The 23,362-nt window shown below is 37.4% G+C and overlaps 4 protein-coding genes across 5 annotated transcripts; 3 read left to right on the forward strand and 1 right to left on the reverse strand.

The window, feature by feature from the left end:
- The first annotated feature begins 1,161 nt into the window (after positions 1–1,161).
- LOC104712174 (uncharacterized) lies at positions 1,162–2,197 on the forward strand. The gene has a single exon (XM_010429011.3). The coding sequence runs from the start codon at positions 1,440–1,442 to the stop codon at positions 2,088–2,090; it is 651 nt and encodes a 216-aa protein (XP_010427313.1). The 5' UTR covers positions 1,162–1,439; the 3' UTR covers positions 2,091–2,197.
- An 857-nt stretch (positions 2,198–3,054) lies between these two features.
- Positions 3,055–5,457, reverse strand: LOC104712175 (glucan endo-1,3-beta-glucosidase). Its single transcript, XM_010429012.3, has 2 exons — positions 4,803–5,457; positions 3,055–4,132 (listed from the first exon to the last, which is right to left on the reverse strand). Exons 1-2 carry the CDS (start codon positions 5,268–5,270, stop codon positions 3,242–3,244), a joined length of 1,359 nt encoding a protein of 452 aa, XP_010427314.1. The 5' UTR covers positions 5,271–5,457; the 3' UTR covers positions 3,055–3,241.
- A 2,039-nt stretch (positions 5,458–7,496) lies between these two features.
- On the forward strand, positions 7,497–10,397 carry LOC109124493 (triosephosphate isomerase, cytosolic). Its single transcript, XM_010429013.3, has 9 exons — positions 7,497–7,887; positions 8,313–8,388; positions 8,677–8,800; positions 9,151–9,235; positions 9,318–9,450; positions 9,609–9,703; positions 9,790–9,868; positions 9,976–10,058; positions 10,155–10,397. The coding sequence occupies exons 1-9, from the start codon at positions 7,849–7,851 to the stop codon at positions 10,203–10,205; spliced, it is 765 nt and encodes a 254-aa protein (XP_010427315.1). The 5' UTR covers positions 7,497–7,848; the 3' UTR covers positions 10,206–10,397.
- Positions 10,398–19,964: 9,567 nt separating this feature from the next.
- LOC104712177 (putative serine/threonine-protein kinase PBL1) lies at positions 19,965–22,498 on the forward strand. 2 transcript variants are annotated; one of them, XM_010429015.2, is made up of 6 exons: positions 19,965–20,379; positions 20,632–20,945; positions 21,090–21,225; positions 21,316–21,458; positions 21,553–21,676; positions 21,830–22,498. In XM_010429015.2, the coding sequence occupies exons 1-6, from the start codon at positions 20,349–20,351 to the stop codon at positions 22,246–22,248; spliced, it is 1,167 nt and encodes a 388-aa protein (XP_010427317.1). In that variant the 5' UTR covers positions 19,965–20,348; the 3' UTR covers positions 22,249–22,498. The 2 variants fall into 2 exon arrangements, with proteins under 2 accessions (XP_010427317.1, XP_010427316.1); XM_010429014.3 differs by having other exon boundaries at positions 20,011–20,379; positions 21,313–21,458.
- Positions 22,499–23,362: the final 864 nt, after the last annotated feature.

A 23,362-nucleotide genomic window follows, 5' to 3' on the forward strand; every position in this document is an offset into this window, starting at 1 on the left:
TATCAGTTTTTACTACAAAAAATATTCATGCCACACAAGAAAAATTATAGATATCATTCTCCATACACCACTTTTAACAACTGTAAAAACCAAAGTTTGTATAACTTAAATCATTTGAAGTAATGCCGTTGTTGTATTACTATCTGGATACATATCAGTACATGTTGTTGTTAAAACAAAATAAAACAACTCTATTAGAAAAGTAAAGTAACGAAAGAATCAAACCTAATCTATGGCGAAAATGTAGTTTGATTATCACAGCTATAAAACTTTGTCGCAAAATCAGTATACAAAAAGTTGTTGCAAACTTGTCGCTATGTCGTTCCAAATTATTTACTACGACTGATTACCGATTAAACCATGTTTTTAAGCAACGTAAAAGATAATTTTTCCTTGGCGGTGCAAGCCAATAATTTGATGAAAACACAAAATAAAGGGGGCTTGACTAGTCTTGCATGTAATTAATGGTGTTTTTGACATCATAATACTAGGATGGGTCGAGACTTCACCTAAACGCATTTAATTATTTAAGCATTCTACCAAACAAAACCATCTTTGATATGCTTCATTTAGAGACCACTAAAACTACTTTGTTGTTTTGTACTAGGTAACAACAAGCATAATGCTGCTTGTGGGATTTGAATTCAAGACTTTTATTATGACAAAGTTAAAAAACTTGCGAAATTCCTAACAAATAGTATAAAATAATAGAATTCTACCAAACACTATGAAATAAGATCAAACCTTCCAACTGAATTAACAATACAAGAAAGTAGCAAACAGTTTGATAACATGATCTATAATAGCATCAATTATAGTATAAGATTGAAGTTTCCTCTCCCCTACTATAGCCGACACTCTCTTTATACTACCTCTTGGTGAATTTATAGCTCACCCCAACAATTTCATAAATTTATAGTAATTTTTATAGAGCATTTGACACTTTACCTCTAAATTTTTTTTTTTTTTTTAAATCAGACCACACAATATATATGATCAACATATTGTTTCTTTTCAAATCAACAATTATGTTTTGAGTTTGGAGTGAATCTTGTTGGATTGACAATTGGTAAAACTGATACTATAAAGTAGATTTTTTAGCTACAACTATTATAAACTTAGGTTTTTTATTTTATGTCTTGCACTTCACAAAAATCTATACAAAATCGCATTTATTGCAGTTGATGTATAAACAAACTTTCCAATTAAACAGACTTCAGAAACCTGTCTCTCAATGACCTTGTAATAATAATATTACAAAATCAAGAAACAACATAATTCACAAAAAATAATAAAATAAAGTAAGAAATCAAAAAAGAAAGAAAGAGACAGTAGCTCTCAACTCAATCAAAAAGCACCAAACCAAAGTTACCAAACTTCTCATCACAAAGAGAGAAAGAAGAAGAAAGAAGAAAGAAACAGAGCAAAACAAAACAGCCATGGCAGAGAAAGAGAAGAAAAGTAAAAAGAAGAAGAAGAAAGAGAAGCACCAATCTTCAGACATATCTTTCAAACCTTCCTCCGACGTAAAAGGTCTCAAATTCGGCGGCCAAATAATCGTCAAATCATTCACAATCCGACGAGCAAGAACACTCGAGCTTCTCAAACTCCTCTCCCTCCCTTCTTCATCATCCCCTCCGCTTCTTTCCACCGCGGCGTATCTCCCGACGAACTTCACGATCCTTGCGCACCACGCTTGGCACACGCTAACACTCGGCTTAGGAACAAAGAAATCAAAAGTAGTGGTGTTCGTTTTCGAAACAGAGGAGATGAAAGCATCGGTCGTTGCGGCGGAGGGAGGGATCTGGCCGACGGAGATACCACTCGGAGATGTGAACAAGAAGATGATCAGGAAGTTAAAGAATTGGGAGATGGCGAGGTTTAAGTTCAGGAAAGGTTGTATAACGTTTTACGTATACGCCGTGAGAAACGCCGGGAATGAAGGGTTTGCTGCGGCGGAGGACTTAAAGGTAATATTACAAGCGGTGGTGGCTTTGAAAGACTTCATGGATCACACCGCAATGCTTGTAATGCCCCACCAGAAAAGTATTAATTACAACTCTTGTCCTCCTTTTGCCATGGCTCACTAGAGAAACTTTGAACATTTACATTCAAGTGTGCCTCTCTTTTTTTTTTTTTCTTCTTTTTTGTTACTACTTTTATTTATTTACATATATAAAAAGAAAAGTTCTGTTTATTTATTTATTTTTGGTTCCCTAGTGAATTGTGATGAGGGATTGTTATATGAATTTTGTTGCTTTTTTTTTTTGGGGTGGAAGATTATTATGGTATGAATAAGATTAAACTGTTAAGTTGGGTTAGTTTTTTTTGTTTGTGCACTTTATCAAAACAAGTTGTTTCTGATTTGTTGACCAAGTCATCTAGTGTTTGCTATGATTTCAGAGGTTCATTAGTTTCAGCGTCATTGTACATACATGACGCATCAACCGAATAAAACTAGAAGAAGTGAGGGTTACACTGTTATACTACTATATTTGGGGTCGATGTAGTGTAGTTGTGATGTCTCTACACTTACAATGTAGTATAGTTGTTATCAATAGCAAGTTTTGCTACTTGTTTACTTTTATATGTGTCACTCAAATATGATTTGAAGGAGATCAAAGTTTTACTACACCATTTCATATTTTATTATATATATATTTGACTAACAAAATGTCAACAGTGTTGTGCTCACATTATCAATGTCTTTTTTTGTCAAAGCACATTATCAATGTCACGATATGATGTAATGTCATAGTTGTACAATGATACGTTTACTCATTCTTATTTGTGAATGTCATTTTAACTGTTTGTTGAGTGTTTTGTGTTAGTGAAAGATTATGAGAACATAGTCCTAAACTTTTTTGACTGGCAATTAGAAGTTTTCAACTGATGCTAAATCTCATGGCATGGAAGACATAATTATATGGTAGATAAGATAATGTTCTAACGTCTATATTGCTTTTTACGTTGATGGATGGGCCATCTAAATCCAACATAAAGATCACAAGTCACAGAATCATTTTATTCTAAAGCGTAACTGTGAAGCAAATCTTATGGGAAGTTCCACTTTATTTATTTAAATAAAAGGAATTAACAAAGAAAAAAAACCTTAAAAATTAGAATATCCGAAATTAAACTCAAAGTCTGATGATCTCTCCAATCCAAAAGTTCCTCAGAACCATTATGTTAGGACGTTCCAGACAAATAATATACTACATAACATAGACAAGACAATCTCTTAAAACTTACACGCACCATTGCTTGGGTTGTTTCCTACTACCATACCAGTTCCGCTGAAATCACAAGTACCATCGGTGCGACCGTGGCTCTGGAAGTAAGCGTTCATCACAAAAGACGCGTGCGTCCTCACACTGCTCGGGTTAAAGCACGAACCGCCAGCTTGGATTGGTTTACAATCAACGCCACCCTGACCACACACCCAATTAATGTTGTCTTGCAGCTGCTTATCCGTAGCTTCCGACCTCGCCACACACCATTTACCACCGGCAGTACTAGGCGCAGGCAATGCTGGACGGCCGCCACCTCCTTGTTTGTTTTTAAGAAGACCAACATCGTAAACCGGGGAGAAATCAGCTCGGAAAAGTCCCCAGTTTCGTTCTGCGGTTGGACCGGGTTTGCCTTCTTCGTTAAAGAGACCGAAAATGTAAGTCTCGAAACGTCTTTTAGGCATGAGTGGTGTCCCTTGGCCTTGTGCACGTTTAATAATGTTGAGGTTGAACCAAGCTGCGTTAGCGGGCGAGCACCAAGGTTGGTCACAAGCAGACGGCCAGCCAGTCTCGCCAACAACGATGTTAACATCGCCGTATCCAAGAGCTTTCATGGCGGAATAAGTCGAGTCCATGAGAGCATCGAACATGTTGGTGTAGACTTTGCGGGTGAACGGGTCACGGACAGCCTTGTACGGGGAACGGAAAATGGCGAAGTTGACGTTCTTGGGGTCAAAGCCAAAGAAAGGGTAAGGGTTGACCATGAAAGGAGACTTGGTGCGGCGATGGTAAGCTAGGATTGGAGCCAATATGCCCTTGTCCCAACCAGGCCTGAATCTACCGGTACTTGGTGCACCGGTCAGGTCATAGGCTATGATGTTAAGTGAGTGTGCGGTTGTGACCTGAGACAAATTGCAACAAATAGTAATTTTAGAATCAACCGTTGCTTTATCAGTTTCTAACAGTTCCTAGAATCACATGTACACTGATGTAATAAAGGAAACATAAGACATGGCAGACACATCAAGAATCTAAGGACAACCGTGGACGGTGAGATAAGCACGTGGGGTAGTCTAAATAGTCAGATCTTAATATACATCGCTAACACTTTCCACTCTTTGAAATTTGTTTTTTGTGATTTTTAGATTTAACTAAAACATGAAGAAAAAAAAAGAAAAAACAGAAATTAATCAGCTTTTGTTTTGCATATATTTTTTCAACGTTACTGTTCCAACTTTAAATGCGCAATCAATGCATTATTGCTGTTACAAAGGAAAGAAAACAAAAAATAGTGCATTTTCACGGTAATCAATTAATTCACTATTAATAATTTACATTTTTAGTTAAAAAATAAGGTAAAGTTACGTAAACAAAATAAAATACTTCATCACTAGCAGCAATATCGAAAATTCAACGTAGAGATTTCCAAAGTTTTTATCTAGAAATTGTAAAAAAAATGACATCAAACCATATTTTAATGATTTTAATTTATTTATTTACCATATATAATTCCTAAAAATAAGATAAAAATCTGAAAAATAGGAAAATAAAATAAAAAGAGAGAAAGCTGACCTTAACATCTTTGACACCAGCACGAACCAAAGCATTGTTAAGATTCATCATCGCCGGCAAAAGATTATTAATCATGTTATTATCTCCGGAGAGCAAAATCTCATTCCCGACGGATATATACTTGATTATCGTCTGAGGATTAAACGGCAAAATGTTAGCGGAAACCCACCGACGAGCTTGTAACCCGTTAGCCAACGCCGGAATATCTCCGTTAGGGACGGTGACGACGACGGAGATACCTGTCCCGGCGAAGGCACGGAGGATGTCAGGGTTCACATCGAAGATCTTGACGCTATCGATCGTGGTTTGTGTTTTGATGAAATTTGCCACCTGAGTCGGTGGTGGGAGGTTCCCGAGAGTTCCGTAGTTAACACCGATGGCGGAGATTACCGCGGGGAGAGATAGGAACACGGTGGCGGAGAGGAGGAGGAGGAGAGTGAGAGATCTTGACGGTGGCTCTTTGGCCATTGTTTTTTGTTTTTTTTGGGGAGATTGGGAAATATCAAACGATCCAAAAGTGAAACCCGTGAATCGTTTGAGTTGTGTCTTTATTATATGAGGAGGAGAGATATTTTTTTAATAATTGGGACTGATAAAACTATTTATAATAGCAAAGTTATTAAATAAATTCGATATGACCGTTTTGTATACGTGTGTATAATTGTTTATTTGTATTTTTAGTGAGGAACAGCTGGATTTTTAAGAAAGAAGAATAATTAGTGTTGTCTTTTTTTTTCTTTTTCTTTTTTTCCATGTGCGTCGGCTTAAATTTAGGTAGTTGTAAATTATTGAAAAAAGTGGAATTTGTTGTGACCGTGAAAGTTTTTAGTTGATTTTGGCTAATTATAGTGTCTATATCTTTATTTTGGATAATTGTTTTTGTAAATTATCTGACTGTTTTAATACTCATATTATCTGTATTTGTTAATCCTAAAATTAGTTTTAAGATTGCTATCCTAAAGTTTTCTGTATACTGATTTACTCGTTAGGAAACAAAAAAACGAAAAAGGTAGATAGATAGATAGTGTTGCTTTTCTTTGGATATGTTCTTTTCATTAAAGATGTTAACAGTGAGAGATCTGAAACAGATTTAATCAGTAATATAAAAGTACTTACCAAATTTATATTCTCTGTAAAGGATGATTTTCTAAAAATTTCACACAAAATTAAGAAACATTTAATGTTTAGTTATAAATATATTTTCATAATTATTAACCAATAAAATTTTAAATTTTCAATTAATGATTCTTAACATTTATAATTTTTTTAGCATAAACTGATAAAAGTTTATAAAAAATCAATCTTTGTGATACTAAAAAATCATAAAAAATCATCTATTTTGATACAGAGAAGTAATTAAAATTAAATGACAAAAAAAAGTGATAGAGATCAACGCGGTTTCGGACAGTGCCGTTCATTAGACACGTGTTTAAAGGATTAAGGATTGGAATAGTTTGGAGTTTGAACACTACGGACCAAAGTCAAATAGATGCGAAGTATAATGAAGATGTTGAGGAAGCTGATTCTTTAACTTTTACCGACACCTCTTCTTCTCTTTAGCCATTTGTTGTCCTTTCTTTCGAACAAAAAAAAAGAAAGAAGAAGATCCGCGTCCATGTCTCTCCACATCCATTCATTATTTAAGTTAACAGTTTATTGTCATTATCAATGACATACTTCAACTGATTTCACAAACCACGTTACTTCTTTTATTTTCAATAGTAGTATAATGTTACACTATATATAATTGATTATTGATGCCACTATATTAGCTCTATAGAGACTAAACAAGATATGTTGATTGAAAATACCAACATGTGTAACAAGAAATTACCAAAAGGTTTAAACAATGTCAAAGAAAAAGATGGAGGTTAGCCAAATTCAATAGTGGTCATTATATCGAAGTTTTTCTTGTATATCTCGTTATATGTGTTCTTTACATACTATTTCAAGGTATATAAATCATAAAACTATGACTAAGATCCCTGCATATGCTCCGGCGATATCTCTACATTCATTCGTGATCTTCCTGAGATTCTCTCAACCATTTGACTCGATACTGTTTTTCGACCTATCGATAGCTTCTGGATTCGTCCAGAATCCGGCTCAAAATCCCACATAACTCACTAACTAATGAGATCTACGCATGGTCTTATGTCGGCGAAACCCAACTCTTATGAAAGTTTATTTCAGAATCAGAATTCAGAGTTATGATTTCTTTAGAAACGAATTTCCCTTTCATGTCTGATGTCTCTTTTTTTTTTCTACTGATTAGTTAATAATTTAGTGTCATTATCCAATGACACATAATATAGTTACACTGATTGCACACACCACGTAACTTCTTTCATTTTTTTCTCATTAAACAACTCACCACGTAACGTTACATAATAATGATGCTATATATATAGTCCTTTACTCCTTTTACATATCCAACAAGGCAACGAATTATTGGTTTTATTATGAAATTCTTGCGGTTATATAAAACAACAAAGATCAAACGAAATAAAATAGACTAAAAAAAAACAAAGAAAAATATCCATCTTTAGGTGTGTAATATGGGTCTCAATTGCAATTATATATAATTAAGATCTCATAATCACAAATTATTTTTAGGACAGTATTTGAAGAATCTGAACAAGTTCATGGGCTTTCATCATCTCTATTTATGTGCTTTAGTAGGCCTAAAGCCTTATAATAGAGCATCACGATCCACGCCGTTGTCTATTTTATTAACCCCACCCGGCACCCGGTTCCACCAACCAAACCTTGGCCAACACGTCCACAATATTTTCCTCATCCTTGCTCAATTTACATTATTACCCTCACCTTTCCTAATTTTTAAAGGAATATTCTTCTATACCCTAGACATATGCGTCTTTTCCAATACAAAATATTTAGAGTATATTTTTATTTATTTATATATCAGTGACCTCTCCGAGAGACAACGGCCACTGAACACTCTCTCTCGATCTAATCTTTTTAGCTCTCCTCTCCCATCTGTGACTCTCGTGATCGTCGTCTGCAAAAAAAAACTTGAGCAAAAATGGCCAGAAAGTTCTTCGTCGGAGGCAACTGGAAATGCGTAAGTGATCTTCTCTTCTGGATCTTTGTTTACTTTTTTTCTTTAGTTCTTCCCCGATCAAGTGAACGAGATCGGAAAAATCTCGATCGTAATCTGAGTTTTAAGGTTTTGTTCGTTGTTTGCTATGATTGACGTCGGATTTAGACCCATGATTTGCTTATATGTTTTTGATTTAGTACTGATGGTTGAGATTTGACGATTCGATGCCGGATCTCATATTTTTTGTCAGTTTTGATTTCGAATTCTTCATCGATTGGTTTCGTGTTCTAGTTTTGATGGATCTGTGTGTTGATTTTGTTAGCTAAACTATACTCAGTTAACATGCTAGGATTGATCTTATCGCGTCTAAGATATTGGATCACGTTTTTTGTTATTGGGAGGAAGATGCTTATGGTTTGTTTTGAATGTTTTTTAATCTAATGTAGAACGGAACTGCTGAGGAGGTGAAGAAGATCGTGAACACTCTTAACGAAGCTCAAGTACCTTCACAGGATGTTGTAGGTAAGTGTAGCATCTCCATTGCTTTGACGATCGTATAATTCTGTTTTTTCATGTCTTTGAAATCTGAGTTATGTGATAGTGGAATAAAACGTATCGCATGGATTTTGGCATACACACAAACCTGTTTCACTGTATATAGGTTAAATATTTGTTACCTCTAAGCATGATTAGATAGATCTAGTATCATCATATACATGTGTTCCATCATATTTGTTATGGTTCTATCTATGTTCGTAATTATGATTATGATTGGATTAATAATTTGATGGAAATTTTTTACCAATGCAGAGGTTGTGGTTAGCCCTCCATATGTTTTTCTTCCCCTGGTTAAGAGCACATTGAGGTCTGACTTCTTTGTTGCTGCACAAAACTGTTGGGTTAAGAAAGGTGGTGCATTCACTGGTGAAGTGAGGTGAGATTCTCGCTACTGCCTACTTACTAGTGTATACTTTAAGCTGTTTTACCGTTATTTTTCTATTCAGTAAAGATATATGGTTTTGAAGATGAGTATGAGTTTGTTAAAAACAAATCAACCTTCCCATCTGTTGCTCTTCTTTATTTTGTTTATACTATCTCATCCAAGTGATTAAGAAAACAACTTAACAGTTGAGAGTCAGAACATGATTTGATACCTGCCTGGTCAGATAAGCAAGTGTAAAACGATTCACCTGTCCATTGGATGACAGGAGGAAAATTATGTGATGTCTGTACTTCCTGCATATTATTTCCTGCACTTACGCATTATGTAACTTGTGTGCGCAGTGCTGAGATGCTTGTGAACTTGGATATCCCATGGGTTATCCTTGGTCACTCTGAAAGGAGGGCAATCCTTAATGAATCAAACGAGGTTGGTTACCTTTCTGTAGTTCTACTCAAATCTGCTTTTAGATCCATGATTTTGGTTTTTGACCTCTATCTTATGTTTGCAGTTCGTCGGAGACAAGGTTGCCTATGCACTTGCTCAAGGTTTGAAAGTGATTGCTTGCGTTGGTGAGACTCTTGAGGAGCGGGAGGCTGGGTCAACCATGGATGTGGTCGCTGCCCAGACCAAGGCTATCGCTGGTATGTAAATTGTCAAACATTTGCATCTCTTTTTTCCTACCTGAGTTCATTCGCGTTGACGCTTTGACTTGTTATGATGATAATAATTCCTTTACTCCCTTAGTGTATATCCTTAAACTACACAGAACTTAAGAATTCGTTTTTGTTTGTAATGGCAGATCGCGTGTCGAACTGGTCAAATGTTGTCATAGCCTATGAACCAGTGTGGGCCATTGGAACCGGAAAGGTCGCTAGCCCAGCCCAAGCTCAAGAAGTAAGTTGTTGTTGTTGATGCGTATGAGCACTTTAACATTTTTGCATCTTCTTTCTCTTACGAAAACTTATTACATTTATGAACAGGTACACGATGAACTCAGGAAATGGCTTGCCAAGAACGTGAGTGCTGATGTCGCTGCCACAACCCGCATCATCTATGGAGGTAAGACTATATGATGAGCATATCTGAATGTGTCAGTAACACCTTTTCGATTCATTTCCCCCTCAAGAGTTTACGTTACTTAGCTTGATTTTGCAAATTTATATCAGGATCCGTCAATGGTGGTAACTGCAAGGAGCTAGGTGGTCAGGCTGATGTTGATGGTTTCTTGGTCGGTGGTGCTTCTCTAAAGGTACACATATACTATATATTTTGCCTTGTTATAATAACATCTTCGTTTTTGTTTCAGTCAATAACGTTTATTTTTGTTCATTCTTTGCTTTTGCAGCCTGAGTTTATCGACATCATCAAGGCTGCAGAGGTGAAGAAAAGCGCCTAATGTGTTCATTAAGCAGTTTGAAAATCCTTTACTTTTCCTGCCTCAACTCTGAAAAAAATATATGAATAAGTTGGTACGATGATACATTTTGGTTCCAGTTGTATTTGGCAAAAGTTTCTCTCTTTACTATATTGTTTCTGAGAACGCAACAATCATATTTCTTCTCCATTTATTTAGCCGTCAACTTGCAAATCTCTTCCTTTTTTATAAGTGAAGCCTGTGTTCGTTCGTTGTTCATATAATTAATCCCCTCGGCGTTTCGTTTCTAAATCATTTGTTTCATAGTTACCTGTTTAATTAATATCAAAATGCCATTATTCCATTTTGGACCCCCTCTTTTATTTTTTAATCTCTGTATAATGCTGTCAACCACTAAATGGAGAAGGTTGTAAACGTATCGAACGCTCAAAAGATTATACAATAGGAGTGGAACAAAATTGCTTTATTTTTTTCTTCGCTTTTCCCTATTGACTTGTCAATTTTGACATTTTTAGCTTTTAAAATACTATTTTTTTCAACTTTATTGTCGTCATCATGAATTATGTTTAACATCATGTGTAGACTGTAGAGAGTCAAAAAAAAAAAAAAAAAAGGAAAAACAAATTTCATGGAGAAGAAACTCAATATTAGGAATGTCAGTTTTCGATTTGTAGAAGAAAAAAAGGATGCGTATGCCGACACGAACGACGAACCTAGTTACGCTGATTTAAATAACTAACTAAATAGTATATGTAATCAGTAAAGCGGCTCAGTGGAACTAGAGTGATCATCATCATGTGTTAGTTAAAAAAGATGGATTGAAAGTCCAAACAAAGAGCTCCGTACGTCAAAATTTGTTCAAAACAGTTATTAAAAAACTGGACTCAGTGTAATAAAACCGTATATGAGTTTTGACCCGGCTAAATGTGACAACTAATGCCAAGAAAAAGACACAATACCGTGACTCAGCTACAAATGTGATAACGTATGATCTCCCAAGTCAACCCACATTTCTATTCATGTTCAGGGAGTGGTGCTTCACTTTAGGAATTATAGGGATTTAATATATTTTCAGTATTATATTATTTAGTTGACGTTAGACTTATTTTGCTTAACGAGCAAACAATTGTGACCTTCGGAGAGGAGGTTTGACCAAGTCATCGATTCTTTCGGCAGTGGAGTTATTTTGGGTCCGTATGACTGAAACACATTATTTATTCATGCATCAGAAAACAGAATACTTACACGTTATTTAATCAAATTGGAGAAGAAAAAAAAAATGGAGGTTTGGTATACAGCGACAACATTTACTTCAATCTTTTGCTCAGTTTTTAGTGTTATTTATAGAATAAAACTTTTATACGTACAAACAGCCGAAGACTAATTAGTATAAGAAGCGGACAAAAATAAAATGCCTTAGTTTAAATAAAATAAAAATATTCACAGAAATTAATCACATCTTCTTATAACAAAAATAAATAAATATAAATTAAAACGAAATATTAGTTCTTAAACCTTCCTTTTTTACAATAATTACATTGCAATCTTAGGAAAAAAACATTTAACCAAACAGAATAAATAGAAAATAAAAAAATATATAACTACAGTTTAAGTTTGATAGAATCAATTTGAAGAGAAAATGTTGAAGGATAAATTTGTTACTGTCTTACCTTAATTATCAAAAGATGAAGCTTAAGGACCAAAGAGAAAGCTATCAAAACTGATTTTGTAAACCCTAATGTCTAGTTGTTTAATAGCGTAGATGTCGTAAAAAAAAACTTAAAAGCATAACTTTAATTAGGAATAAACTATATAAGAGTAATAAATATTATAAATATATGCCCTTAATTTTTTCCCAAAATTGGATGCCACAAGCGAAGGCTTCTTCTTCTATAACGTCTGCACGGCTCTGCGTATAAAAATCTCATGATCCTTAGCAGTGCAGGCTTAGGTTTTTAGGGCCCTAGGCAAAAAAAAAATTTTTGGGATAAAAGACCAATTTTTAAAAAAATTAATTTTGTTTGGACAAAAGTAATTGATTTGTTTAGAGACTATGGAAAAATGAAATATATATTGAATAATCGTTTTTATTGATCAAAGTATCAAACTCAAATACAAGAATTCAAGGTACTACAAATCAATCTATAAACTCTAACCGTGTTTTAGAATTGAGTCGTGTCTCTTGTGCTTTATGTCTCTTGTTTTGCTCTCTATTTATGTCCTGTATTATGTAGATGTCACTTTCTTTTTATATAGAAATCTCTTTACCTTAATTTTTATGGGATTTGAAATTATGTAACCGTCTCTTCATGAGATAAGGTCGTTCCGAATATTCTCTCCATAAAATTGAGTCAAATATCTTCTTATTAATGTCGTATCATATTAGAATCGGTCCCAAAATCCAGTTACGGCCCGTATTGGTTTGGGTGTTTACCTTTACGGCCCGATTGGCTTGACGTTATGTCGTTACAGCCCATATTTGCTCAACACTTGTTGTTACGGCCCGTATCAATGTAATTTTCTATAGAATGTATAATTTTTCTTATATATTGAATTATCATATTTACAAAAGAATTTATCTATTATAATTTATATGGTTAAAGTTATGCCCAACAAACCTCTGTTATATGTTGAAAAGTTATGGATTTCATTTTGATAATATATAAACATTTGACAGGATTATAAAAATTTATTGTTGTTCTACTATTGGAGTTAGTTGAGATAATTATGGAAGATGAAAAGTGTTTTTGGTTATCCGCTCATCCTTTCCCTCTTTCACTCTTGCCAGAATCCTGCTCAAGTCAAATGTGAAGGCATATTGTTTTGTTCGTTCTTCGAGATCTTTAGTTTCAGAAATATCTTTAAACTATTTTCTTCCAGTTTGGGCTACTAACTTTGGAGTTATTTTCTAATTTAATGTTTGGTTGAAAAAAAAAATCCTTAAAACATATTTTAATGGATTATGTTTGTTTTACAAATTTTGTTTTGGTCTCTTTTATCTTATATTATTTTTTTTGTGCCCCTTATGTTATATTACTTTCTTTTGTGACCTTTTATATTTGTATTTTGTTTTCTGTGTCTTTTTATCTTACAAATTTCTTTTTCTATATAAAAAATAGAAAAAAATTATGTGTCTTCTTAATCTTTAAATTCGGGATGATCGCACTGCTTGTCTCCCTAATTAAGCCGGCACTGATCCTTAGCGCTAGTTAAAATTACATTATACACAAGTAGTCAAGTATATTTTTTTCCTTACAAATCATATTTTTTCTTACCTACTTTGTATAAAACTTATTTTCTGGTTCACTATATTATACATAAGTAGATATTTTCCTAGGTCTAATTTTCTTACCTACCTGTGTAAAAAAGTTTATTGAACTCGACAGGTTAAGTTTGCTTTTTGTATGCGTTTCTACTTTCTATCATACAAATAGTACTTTTTTTTTTTTTTTTTTTTTGGCTCAACTTCTACTCATCATTAACCAATAAAAGTACACAGGATTAATTTGTCCACTTCTACAAGATGATTTAACCAATTAGGCACTAATGAAAGTATGCGGGGAACAGAATTCTCAAGTGAGATAGCTTCCCTCGCAACTTTGTCCGCCACTTGATTACCCTCCCTAGGCGTGAAATGCACCTTCACCTCATCAAAATGCTGTAAAGCTTGTCTTATGTCCTGTAAGATCGGGTCTAAATTTGGGTTGTCGGTTTCTTCCTTAAGCATGGACACAAGTTGTTGAGAGTCTGATTCAAATATCACTTTTCGATAATTAAATCTGATCAGCATAAGCACCGCGCCTCTAAGGGCTTCAGACTCAGCTTCCAGCACCGTATTCACTCTTGGCAAAGCCCTCATCCCCACCCAAAGCACATGACCCTTATCATTCCTCGCAACCCAGCCAATACCACAGTTTGTTCGATCCACAATCCATGCTCCATCGGTGTTACATTTTATCCAGCCTGTTGGTGGAGGGTTCCAGCGAGTTGTTGTTGCATCCTTGATTTTCTGGGGTGCTATGTGTTGTGATGGTGGTACTCTAAGCCTCCATTCATCTTCATCTTCCTTTGCTTTTCCAATGATTTCTGGACCTGAAAATTCTTTGCCTTGAAAGATCAGGCTGTTTCTATTTTTCCAGAGTCTCCAGAGAATCCATACCGGGTTTAAGATATTTGAGGTATTCTCATGTTGTAGGTCTTTGAAGTTCATCACATCGTGAAGATTTTGGTAGATAGAGTCCGACCATACACCTTCCGGAGGAGCAGCAAAGGAAGCGAGAGCCCAAGTCAGTCTTGCAAATGTGCACTTAAACAAGAGATGGTTGATCGTTTCTACACTATCAGGGCATCGGCAACATGAACTGTCACTTGCTAAGTGTCTATGAGAGAGATTACCTGCAACTGACAAAGTATTAGCCATACATTTCCAGAGGAAGTGACGAATCTTGGGTGGAACATCCATTTTCCAGATTTGCTTGAATAGGGGCGATAGGCTCGGTTGGAGAACCTCCTCCAAGCCAGCTTTGTTGTTAATGATCTCAGTCAGAACCCAGTAACCGGATTTTACCGAATAGTGCCCTGAACGGCTGTAATCCCATGCATATCTGTCCTTTGTGAGACTTCCCCCTGGTCTCTGATGCAACACCTTTCTAACGTCCTCCTCTGAAAAAATTCTAGAAATAAGATCTTGCTTCCATTCTCTACCGCAATCTTCTAACAGATCATCAACATATCGGAGTTTGGAAACAAACTCTTTATATTCTTGAGTAACATGTCGTAGGGAAAGGACTGGTTGAGCGGGCTTAGAACCTATCCACTGATGTTTCCATATCTCAATGGACTTGCCATTACCAACTACTGTCCGCGCACCCTGTTTCATCATGCTTTGAGCTTCATGGATGCTTCTCCAAGCGTACGACGGCCGAGAGCTTAAGGGGGCATTCAGAGGATCTGATTTAGGGTAGTACCTGCTTTTGTAGATTCTTGCCATTAGTGAAGCAGGTTTGGTTAGCATCCTCCATAACTGTTTCCCCAGCAATGCTACATTGAAACTTTCAATATCCTTGAACCCTAGACCCCCAACTGCTTTAGGACGACTGAGGTGTTCCCATGCCTTCCAATGCATACCCCTGCCTTCTCGTTTGTTCTTCCACCAAAAATCCGCCATTATTGAGGCTAGTTGTTGACAGGTACCCTTGGGGAGCTTGAAACATGACATTGTGTAGGTAGGGAGTGCTAGGGCAACCGCCTTTAGGAGAATTTCTTTGCCTCCCGGAGAAAGAAAATTGTTTTGCCAACCATTAATCTTCGTATGCATTCTTTCTCGGAGAAAGTTTAGTGTTTCTATTTTTGATCCGCCAAAAGATTCTGGGAGACCAAGATAGAATCCTTGTCCTCCCTCTGTTTCAATTCCCAACCTCTGCTTGATGATGCTTCGATGCTCTTGGGGCACATTCTTTCCGAAATGGAGACAGGATTTCTGGTAGTTCACCCTTTGTCCAGATGCTAGACTATACTCCTCAATGATCCTTATTATTTGGCTTAGCTCCTCATCATTTCCTCGGCAATAAAACATGCTATCATCAGCAAATAGAAGATGAGAGATTGGAGGAGCTTTCCTAGTGACCTTGAGACCGGTGATTTGGCCTTTGTTCTCAGCTAATTGTAGTGTCTTGACGAGCATTTCTGTGCAGATCACAAACAGGTAAGGGGAGAGGGGGTCCCCCTGCCTTAAGCCTCTCGTCGGGGTTATATTCCCATAGGCAGCTCCATTGACCAGAACCTGATATTTGACTGAGTTGACACACGCCATCACCAACTTAATCCAATCCTCTGCATATCCCAAAGTCTTCATAGCTTGTTCCAGGAAAGCCCACTCCACACGGTCAAAAGCCTTTGAGATGTCTGTCTTGATTGCTACGAAATCCTCCGAGCATTTGTTATTGGAGCTAAGGGCGTGGAGGAGTTCATGAGCTATCAGAATGTTGTCGCTGATGAGACGACCTTTCACAAAAGCTGCTTGAGTTTCAGAGATCACTGTAGGTAAGGTTCTCTTGAGGCGTGATGCTAATAGCTTACCAATGATCTTGTAAGTCACATTGCACAGACTTATAGGTCTGAATTCTGTCATTTTCTCAGCTCGCAGCGTTTTGGGGATAAGACAAATGTTGGTTATGTTCATACCTTCCTCGATACTGCCTGTTTGAAAGAAGGATCGAACCATTTTGACTAATTGTGGCCCCATATTGTCCCAGAACTGTTGATAGAAGAAACCATTCATGCCGTCCGGGCCTGGGCATTTATGGGGATTGATGTCGAATACAGCTTTCTTCACTTCCTCAATTGAGATTGGGGCTAGGAGCATCTCATTCATGGTGGCATTGACAGTAGGTATTACCTCTTCGAGCTCCTTTATTTTATAGCCTACGTCCTCTGATGTGAATAGCTTCTTGAAGTAGGCTTCAGCTACCTTTCCCATCTGAGCATCGGATGACCATTCTTTACCCTCCTCATCTATCAGTTTATGAATACGTCCTTGGGCTCTCCTATTTTTGGTTGCGGCATGGAAGAACTTTGTGTTCTTATCACCATTTTGAAGCCAAGTGAGTCTACACCGATCTTGCCAGAAATTCTCCTCCTGGATATACTCCCGACTTATCTCTTTTTTAAGTCTTGCAACCTCAGCTTTATCAAAGGGATTTTGTCTGGTTGCAGCATCGAGCTTGAATTGAAGATCCTTCAGTCTCACCGCGGAACTAGGATTGTTAGTTCTTTTCCACTTTGATATCTCTTTTCGGCATCTTGCAATTAGCTCCATCATGGCGGAGTCCTCCCTAAGAGGTTGATTGCCCCAGAAACCTGAAACAAGCTCCAAGAACCCTTCTCTTTGTACCCATCTTTTGTCATATCGAAAGTTCGCTCTTTTAATCCCGTCATCATCAATCAGAACATTTATTAGTGGGCTGTGATCTGAACAGATCTTTGGGAGATAGGTCGCCTGGGCTCTAGGGAATAGCTCCAACCATGCCTGGTTGGCAACCGATCTGTCTAGTCTGCATTGGACAAGCTCATCATTGCGATTCCCATACCAAGAGAACTGATATCCTAGGTGCTTCAGTTCCCATAGACCACAAGATATCAACATTTGTCTGAATTCTCTACAAGATGCATCTGACCGCAATGGTCCTCCTAGTTTCTCATGTGGATTTACCAGCTCATTAAAGTCGCCAGTTAACATCCAGGGTCCTTCTCTGCCAGTACCCATTCTTGTTAATCTTTCCCAGAATTTACCTCTTTCACTCTGAATCGGGTCTCCATAGATGCAGGTGAGATAGAACTCTTTATCCTGCCAATTGACTAGTACATCGATCAGTCTTCGATCAGAGTGTAACACTTTGATTTTGACTGAATCCTTCCACATTAATGCTAAGCCACCACTGAGTCCTTCCGGTTCCACAGTATGAAGATCAAAGTATCCTAAGTGGCCGACGACATTTTCTAAATAGCTTCTCTTCTTTTTGGTCTCACAGAGGAATGTTATCTCAGGGAAAAACTTACAACGGATTTCCCTTAGATGTCGAACTGTAGGGGTATTCCCCACCCCCTGACAGTTCCAACTCAGTATCCTCATGATTGGTTCGAAGGGTTGGAATTAATCATCAACCCTTCTTTCAAGTTGTTGTCACTGCTACTCTCAGGCTTTGTGCCAGAAGAGTGAGGACGAGTTGGTGCCACTGATGAGACAGACTGATTAGACACATGGGCTGCTCCTGGAGCAGATTGGTCAGAAAGAGCTGCCATGTTAGCAGAATGATCAGATATGGCTGCCACTTGGGCAGAATGATGTAAGGGATCAGTGTGAGATCTTGCAGTTGGACTCGTGGAAGAGACCTGAGATCCCAGCCTTTCAAAAACATGAGTGGTAGGACTGGCTTTCTCGTTGGATCCTCTACGCTCTGCAGTCTTAAGATTTCCTATGCTGGAACCCAGTCTTGCAAAAACCGAAGGAGAATCCTGCTTCTTTTTTTCCCCAGAGTCAGTTCTTGCCTTCTTTGAGTCTCTACCGCCACCACTAGTACTTCTTCTTCTCTTTGTTGCAGAGGGGAGTTGATCAGTGGGATAGGGGATTATTCCTCTATCGTGGGAAGCATCAAAGCTCTGGGTATGGTCTTCCTCCCTAGCTTTGGGTCTCCATTCCTGTAGAGGGGCACCATTTTTCCCCTTGCCTTCCTGTCCTGACCATTGGAGTCGTTCCTTCACTGTTTTTCTTCGACGACCTGAATTGGAGCTCCCTTCGGGGTTAGAATGCTTTGTCCTGTCTATCCGAGGGGGTAAGAGGTCTACAACATCTCTCAGCAGGATGCCCTTTCCTTTTCCTTGAGATCTTGGTCCGTCTTTTCTATTGCCTTTTCTGTTTCCTTGGCTCCCGTTGTCTTTTGCCATTCGCTCTGGGATTTGGAACTGACAACCATTCTGATCATGGGTGAGTCTTTTGCAGAGGAAACAGACTTTGAGTAGTTTTTCATATATCAGCTCCACCCGAACCGTCTCTCCAGTTTTGAATCTAGCTGTTTTTACAAATTGGAGGGGCTCCTCTGCGTTGACCCAAGCTCGAGCTCTAACATATTCCAAAGACTGTGAGTTTTTTGCGTGGAGCTCTACCGCATCCACCTTACCAAAGGGCTCAATGATAGACTCAACAGCTTTCTTCTTTAAGAGATGGATTGGAATGCCCTTGATACGGATCCAGAATAGGATACGTTTCAGGTATTCAGGACCTGGGTTCGCTTTCCACTGCTCCAATGTGACAATCCATCCGTTTACAAACCATGGTCCTCTAGAGAGAACGTGGTAGAGGTCGCCTTCACTATCAAAGATAAATTGAACTCTGTCTTCGCCAATCCCTCTGCCTCTCACTCTATCTTCCATACCCCATATGGGGGGAAGAGCTTTAACCAAACCACCAACCTTGTGAGCTGACGGGTTGAGACAGCGCACGATGATGCTTTTGGAGTTCTCTTCAATGAGGTCATCATTTTCTAAATCTGGGATGTCCACAGTTTCGCCCTCCCCAAGAAGATCCAAATCTCGCAGTTCATCCATCAACGACATTTCCCTCTTCTTTTTCTGTCGATTCATTGCGAAGGAATTCAGATCTAAGCCACTTAGGCCTTAAGTTGAAGCCCTATACAAATACCACAGAACCGAAGCCACACAAGCCTAATGTTCCAGCAATTAGAGTCGCTGTACTGAAATCGAAGGGTTAGGAGAGTAGATCTGAAAATCGCCGCTCAATCGCCTCTTGTACGGAAACCCTAAAAATCGCCTCCATTCCAGCAAAGACAGGTTTTCTGTAATCTGTATCATACAAATAGTACTTAAACCCGAACCTGTCTCATCATTCCACACCCAAAGCATATAAATCGAAATATTATCCATCAGTAAAAACTTTTGTCTTCTTTTTAGCATCCAACCCCACCCAAGTCCCATTCATCCACCACGACGAATTCAGAGGCCAAGCAAAAGCAAAGATTCCAACATCTAAAGACCATTATCTGACTCTAATAAGAGTTAAGACGTTAATTTTGAATCTTTAACTTATTATCATTCATTAGTGATATTTTTACGTACGTCGTTAATTTTGAATCTTTTAACCTATCATTCATTAGTTATCTTTTTATGTACGTTAAGCACTCTAATCAGATGCTTACATCGAAGAAGATCAAATCAAACCTATAGAAGAAAGTTACAAAACTAGGCATAAAAGAACCAAAAAGTCCCACTGATTTTTATTATTAAACTATTACTAATTAAACTCGTTTCCATTAAACGAGAACCCCAAAACTTTTCTTTTGGTCAAAACTCACTTTTTGTCTGAATTCGTTTTGGACAAGAAATAAAAAGAGACCTTTCTTCTTCTTCCTTTAGTTGCCTCTAGTATCTCATCATCAACATCCATCTTCTCTCTTCTCAATTTCATTATCTCTCTCTCTCTCTTCTTCACTGTATGCTTTTCACATCTTTCTCTTTCTTAATTGTTCAGCTTTAATGGGTTTCATCTGAGAGATAACAAAAAAAAAAAACAGCTCAAGAAGCCAACTCATTTTGTCAGAAAAGGACAAAAACGATCTACTTCATTCGTTTGATCCATCTCTCTCTACTTCAATGGGTTCTTGCCTCAGTTCTCGTGTACTTAGTGCGTTCCCTGCTACTTCGAACTTTTTATTTCATCTCCAATTTTTGTGTGTGTTTTTCCCCGGGAAATTTTTGAGATTTTTACATGTGTATATCTTCAAATTTGTGATCTTTTTGGTTAATTGATAATGGGTTTATAGAAAAGGAATGAACTTTGCAAAGAATCTTATCGTGATCTGACTCTCAAAAAAAGTTTTTCCCTTTTTTGGTACTCTTGATTTTGACTTTGGTCAACGCTTTTTTTGTTGTGCAGATAAGAGTAGTAGTGGTCTCGATGATCTTCGTCTCTCGAGCTATAAATCATCATCATCATCATATACTGGAGCTCATAAGACAGAAGGAGAGATACTTAGCTCAACGAGTGTTAAAAGCTTCACCTTTAATGAACTTAAACTCGCAACCAGAAACTTCAGAGCTGACTCTGTTGTTGGAGAAGGTGGTTTTGGTTGTGTCTTTAGAGGCTGGCTTGATGAGACTACTCTCACCCCGACCAAATCTAGCTCCGGTCTTGTTATTGCTGTTAAGCGCCTTAACCCTGATGGTTTTCAAGGTCACCGAGAATGGCTGGTACAAACCCCACTTGTTTCTTCTTATGTCTTTTTTTTTAACCAATGTTTTTGATTTTATGGCTCTGACTCTTCTGATCTGTTATGTTTTGTTGTTGTTGTTGTTGTTGTTGTTGTTGTTGTTGTTGTTGTTGTTGTTATTCAGACAGAGATCAACTACTTGGGGCAGTTGAGTCATCCCAATTTAGTTAAATTGATTGGTTATTGCGTGGAAGATGAACAACGGCTTCTTGTGTATGAGTTTATGCACAAGGGTAGTCTTGAGAATCATCTCTTCTCAAGTGAGTCTTTTGATCTATTAATGTCCATGTTTTGTGTAACTTGAGAGAGGTTGTTTTGTTAGTTCTTATGTTTGAATGATTATGAAGCAGGAAGCCGGGATTTTAAGCCGCTCTCTTGGATTCTACGGATTAAGGTTGCACTTGATGCAGCTAAAGGACTCGCATTTCTTCATAGCGACCCCGTCAAAGTCATATACAGAGACATCAAGGCATCTAACATCTTACTCGACTCGGTATTATGCTCTTCTCTTTTAAAAAAACCTTCAAGTCTACTTATTGTTTTTAATCAACGACTTAAAGATACTGACTTTGTTATTTAAACAACAGGACTTCAATGCAAAGCTGTCAGACTTTGGATTAGCGAGGGACGGTCCAATGGGGGAAACTAGCTATGTTAGTACCAGAGTCATGGGTACATTTGGCTACGCCGCGCCAGAGTATGTCTCAACAGGTAAAGTTCTAAGATATGATACAATCAATGGTTGCCTTAACTATAGCATGAGTATAATAAATGCGAGTTTGAATAGTAATAACTATAACATTTTGGCTGTTAGAGTTGCATTCTAGTTTCGTTTTTCTCATCTCTCTATCTTTTTGTTTTCAGGTCACTTGAATGCTAGAAGCGACGTATACAGTTTCGGGGTTGTTCTTCTGGAACTACTCTGTGGAAGACAAGCACTGGACCATAACCGCCCAGCCAAGGAGCAAAACCTTGTGGATTGGGCTAGACCATACCTCACAAGCAGACGAAAGGTTCTACTGATTGTGGACACTCGGCTTAACTCACAGTACAAACCCGAAGGAGCCGTGAGGTTGGCAAGCATTGCTGTGCAGTGCCTCTCATTCGAACCCAAATCACGTCCTACCATGGACCAAGTTGTCCGAGCCTTGGTACAGCTGCAAGACAGCGTGGTTAAACCGGCTAACGTTGACCCGGTTAAGGATATCAAGAAAGTTGTGGGATTGAAAATTGAAGACAAGTACCAGAAAAACGGTTTAAACAAAAAAAGTGATGGTTTGTAGTAGGTAGACAAAGATGTGGTTACTGGTCATAGGTCTCTCTCATGTCTCCTTGTGTGTTGTTGTTGTAATATTGTCGTGTGATTTTGTAACACTGGTTATAGTCTTGCTCCTGTTTACTTGGAGATAATCTTTCTTTTTTTCTTATAGATCAAATATTTTGGTTATATATACCAAAATGTGGTAGTGAACAAATTCCACTCTGTCTTCTAACATTTTTAGTTTACCATATATGTAACTAATTTCTGTCAAATTGATCTCTTTTGTGGTAAGTATTTTTAGTCATTGTGTAGTTAGTTAATTAATGTATAAAGCAGCTTTGTTGCAGTCTTCAAGGTTAGTCAGCCACCCATCAATCGGTCTTTCTAAACTCTTGCAAACCAAAAGTAGGTGATATGTGTCTGGTTTCCTATATAGGTTGAAGTTGGAGAGATAAAAGAGAGAGAGTCACTGATGCTTTAAACGCTACAAGAGCAGCCGTCGAAGAAGGCATCATACCGGGTAAGTATATATTATATCGTTTGCTCTCTCTGTTTCCTCTGATTATTTCATCATGTTGCTTTCAAAGTGGGTAAATTTCGAATAGGTGGGTGGTATATAGATGCTACAAAGGCTTTAGACGACCTTCAAACTCAAAACGAAGATCAAAGAAGAGGTGTTCAGATTGTTCAGAATGCTCTCAAGGTTTTAATCTCTAACTTCTTCATCATGAAAGTTCTATTCTTCAATGTCCGAAACTGTAGACACACACAAAAACATTCAAATCTTTCTTTTGTTTTCTACTTTTCTACCAAGTTAATAACTTTTTTTTCATTTTTAATTTGTGGGTCTGAAGTCTGAACTGATTCTCTATAATATATTATTTGCAGAATTATAATGAATTTTGTGGACTTCAAAAAAAAAAAAAAAAAAAAAAATTCTCGTCGTGTGGTACGAATGTTGACTTTTGAGCTTAAATAAAGTTCTTACAAAATTATTACCCAAACAAATTGGCAGCTTTGTGGAGAGAGTCACAGACTCAAAGTGATATCGCAATGTTATATATGGATCTAAGCAAACTTATTATTACATCTTTCCGACGATGGGAACATCAAAAACCTAACTAAACTGACAAAGT

Source organism: Camelina sativa, chromosome 9, assembly GCF_030686135.1.
Source record: "Camelina sativa cultivar CO46 ecotype springtype chromosome 9, ASM3068613v1".
NCBI classification, from domain to species: Eukaryota; Viridiplantae; Streptophyta; class Magnoliopsida; order Brassicales; family Brassicaceae; genus Camelina; species Camelina sativa.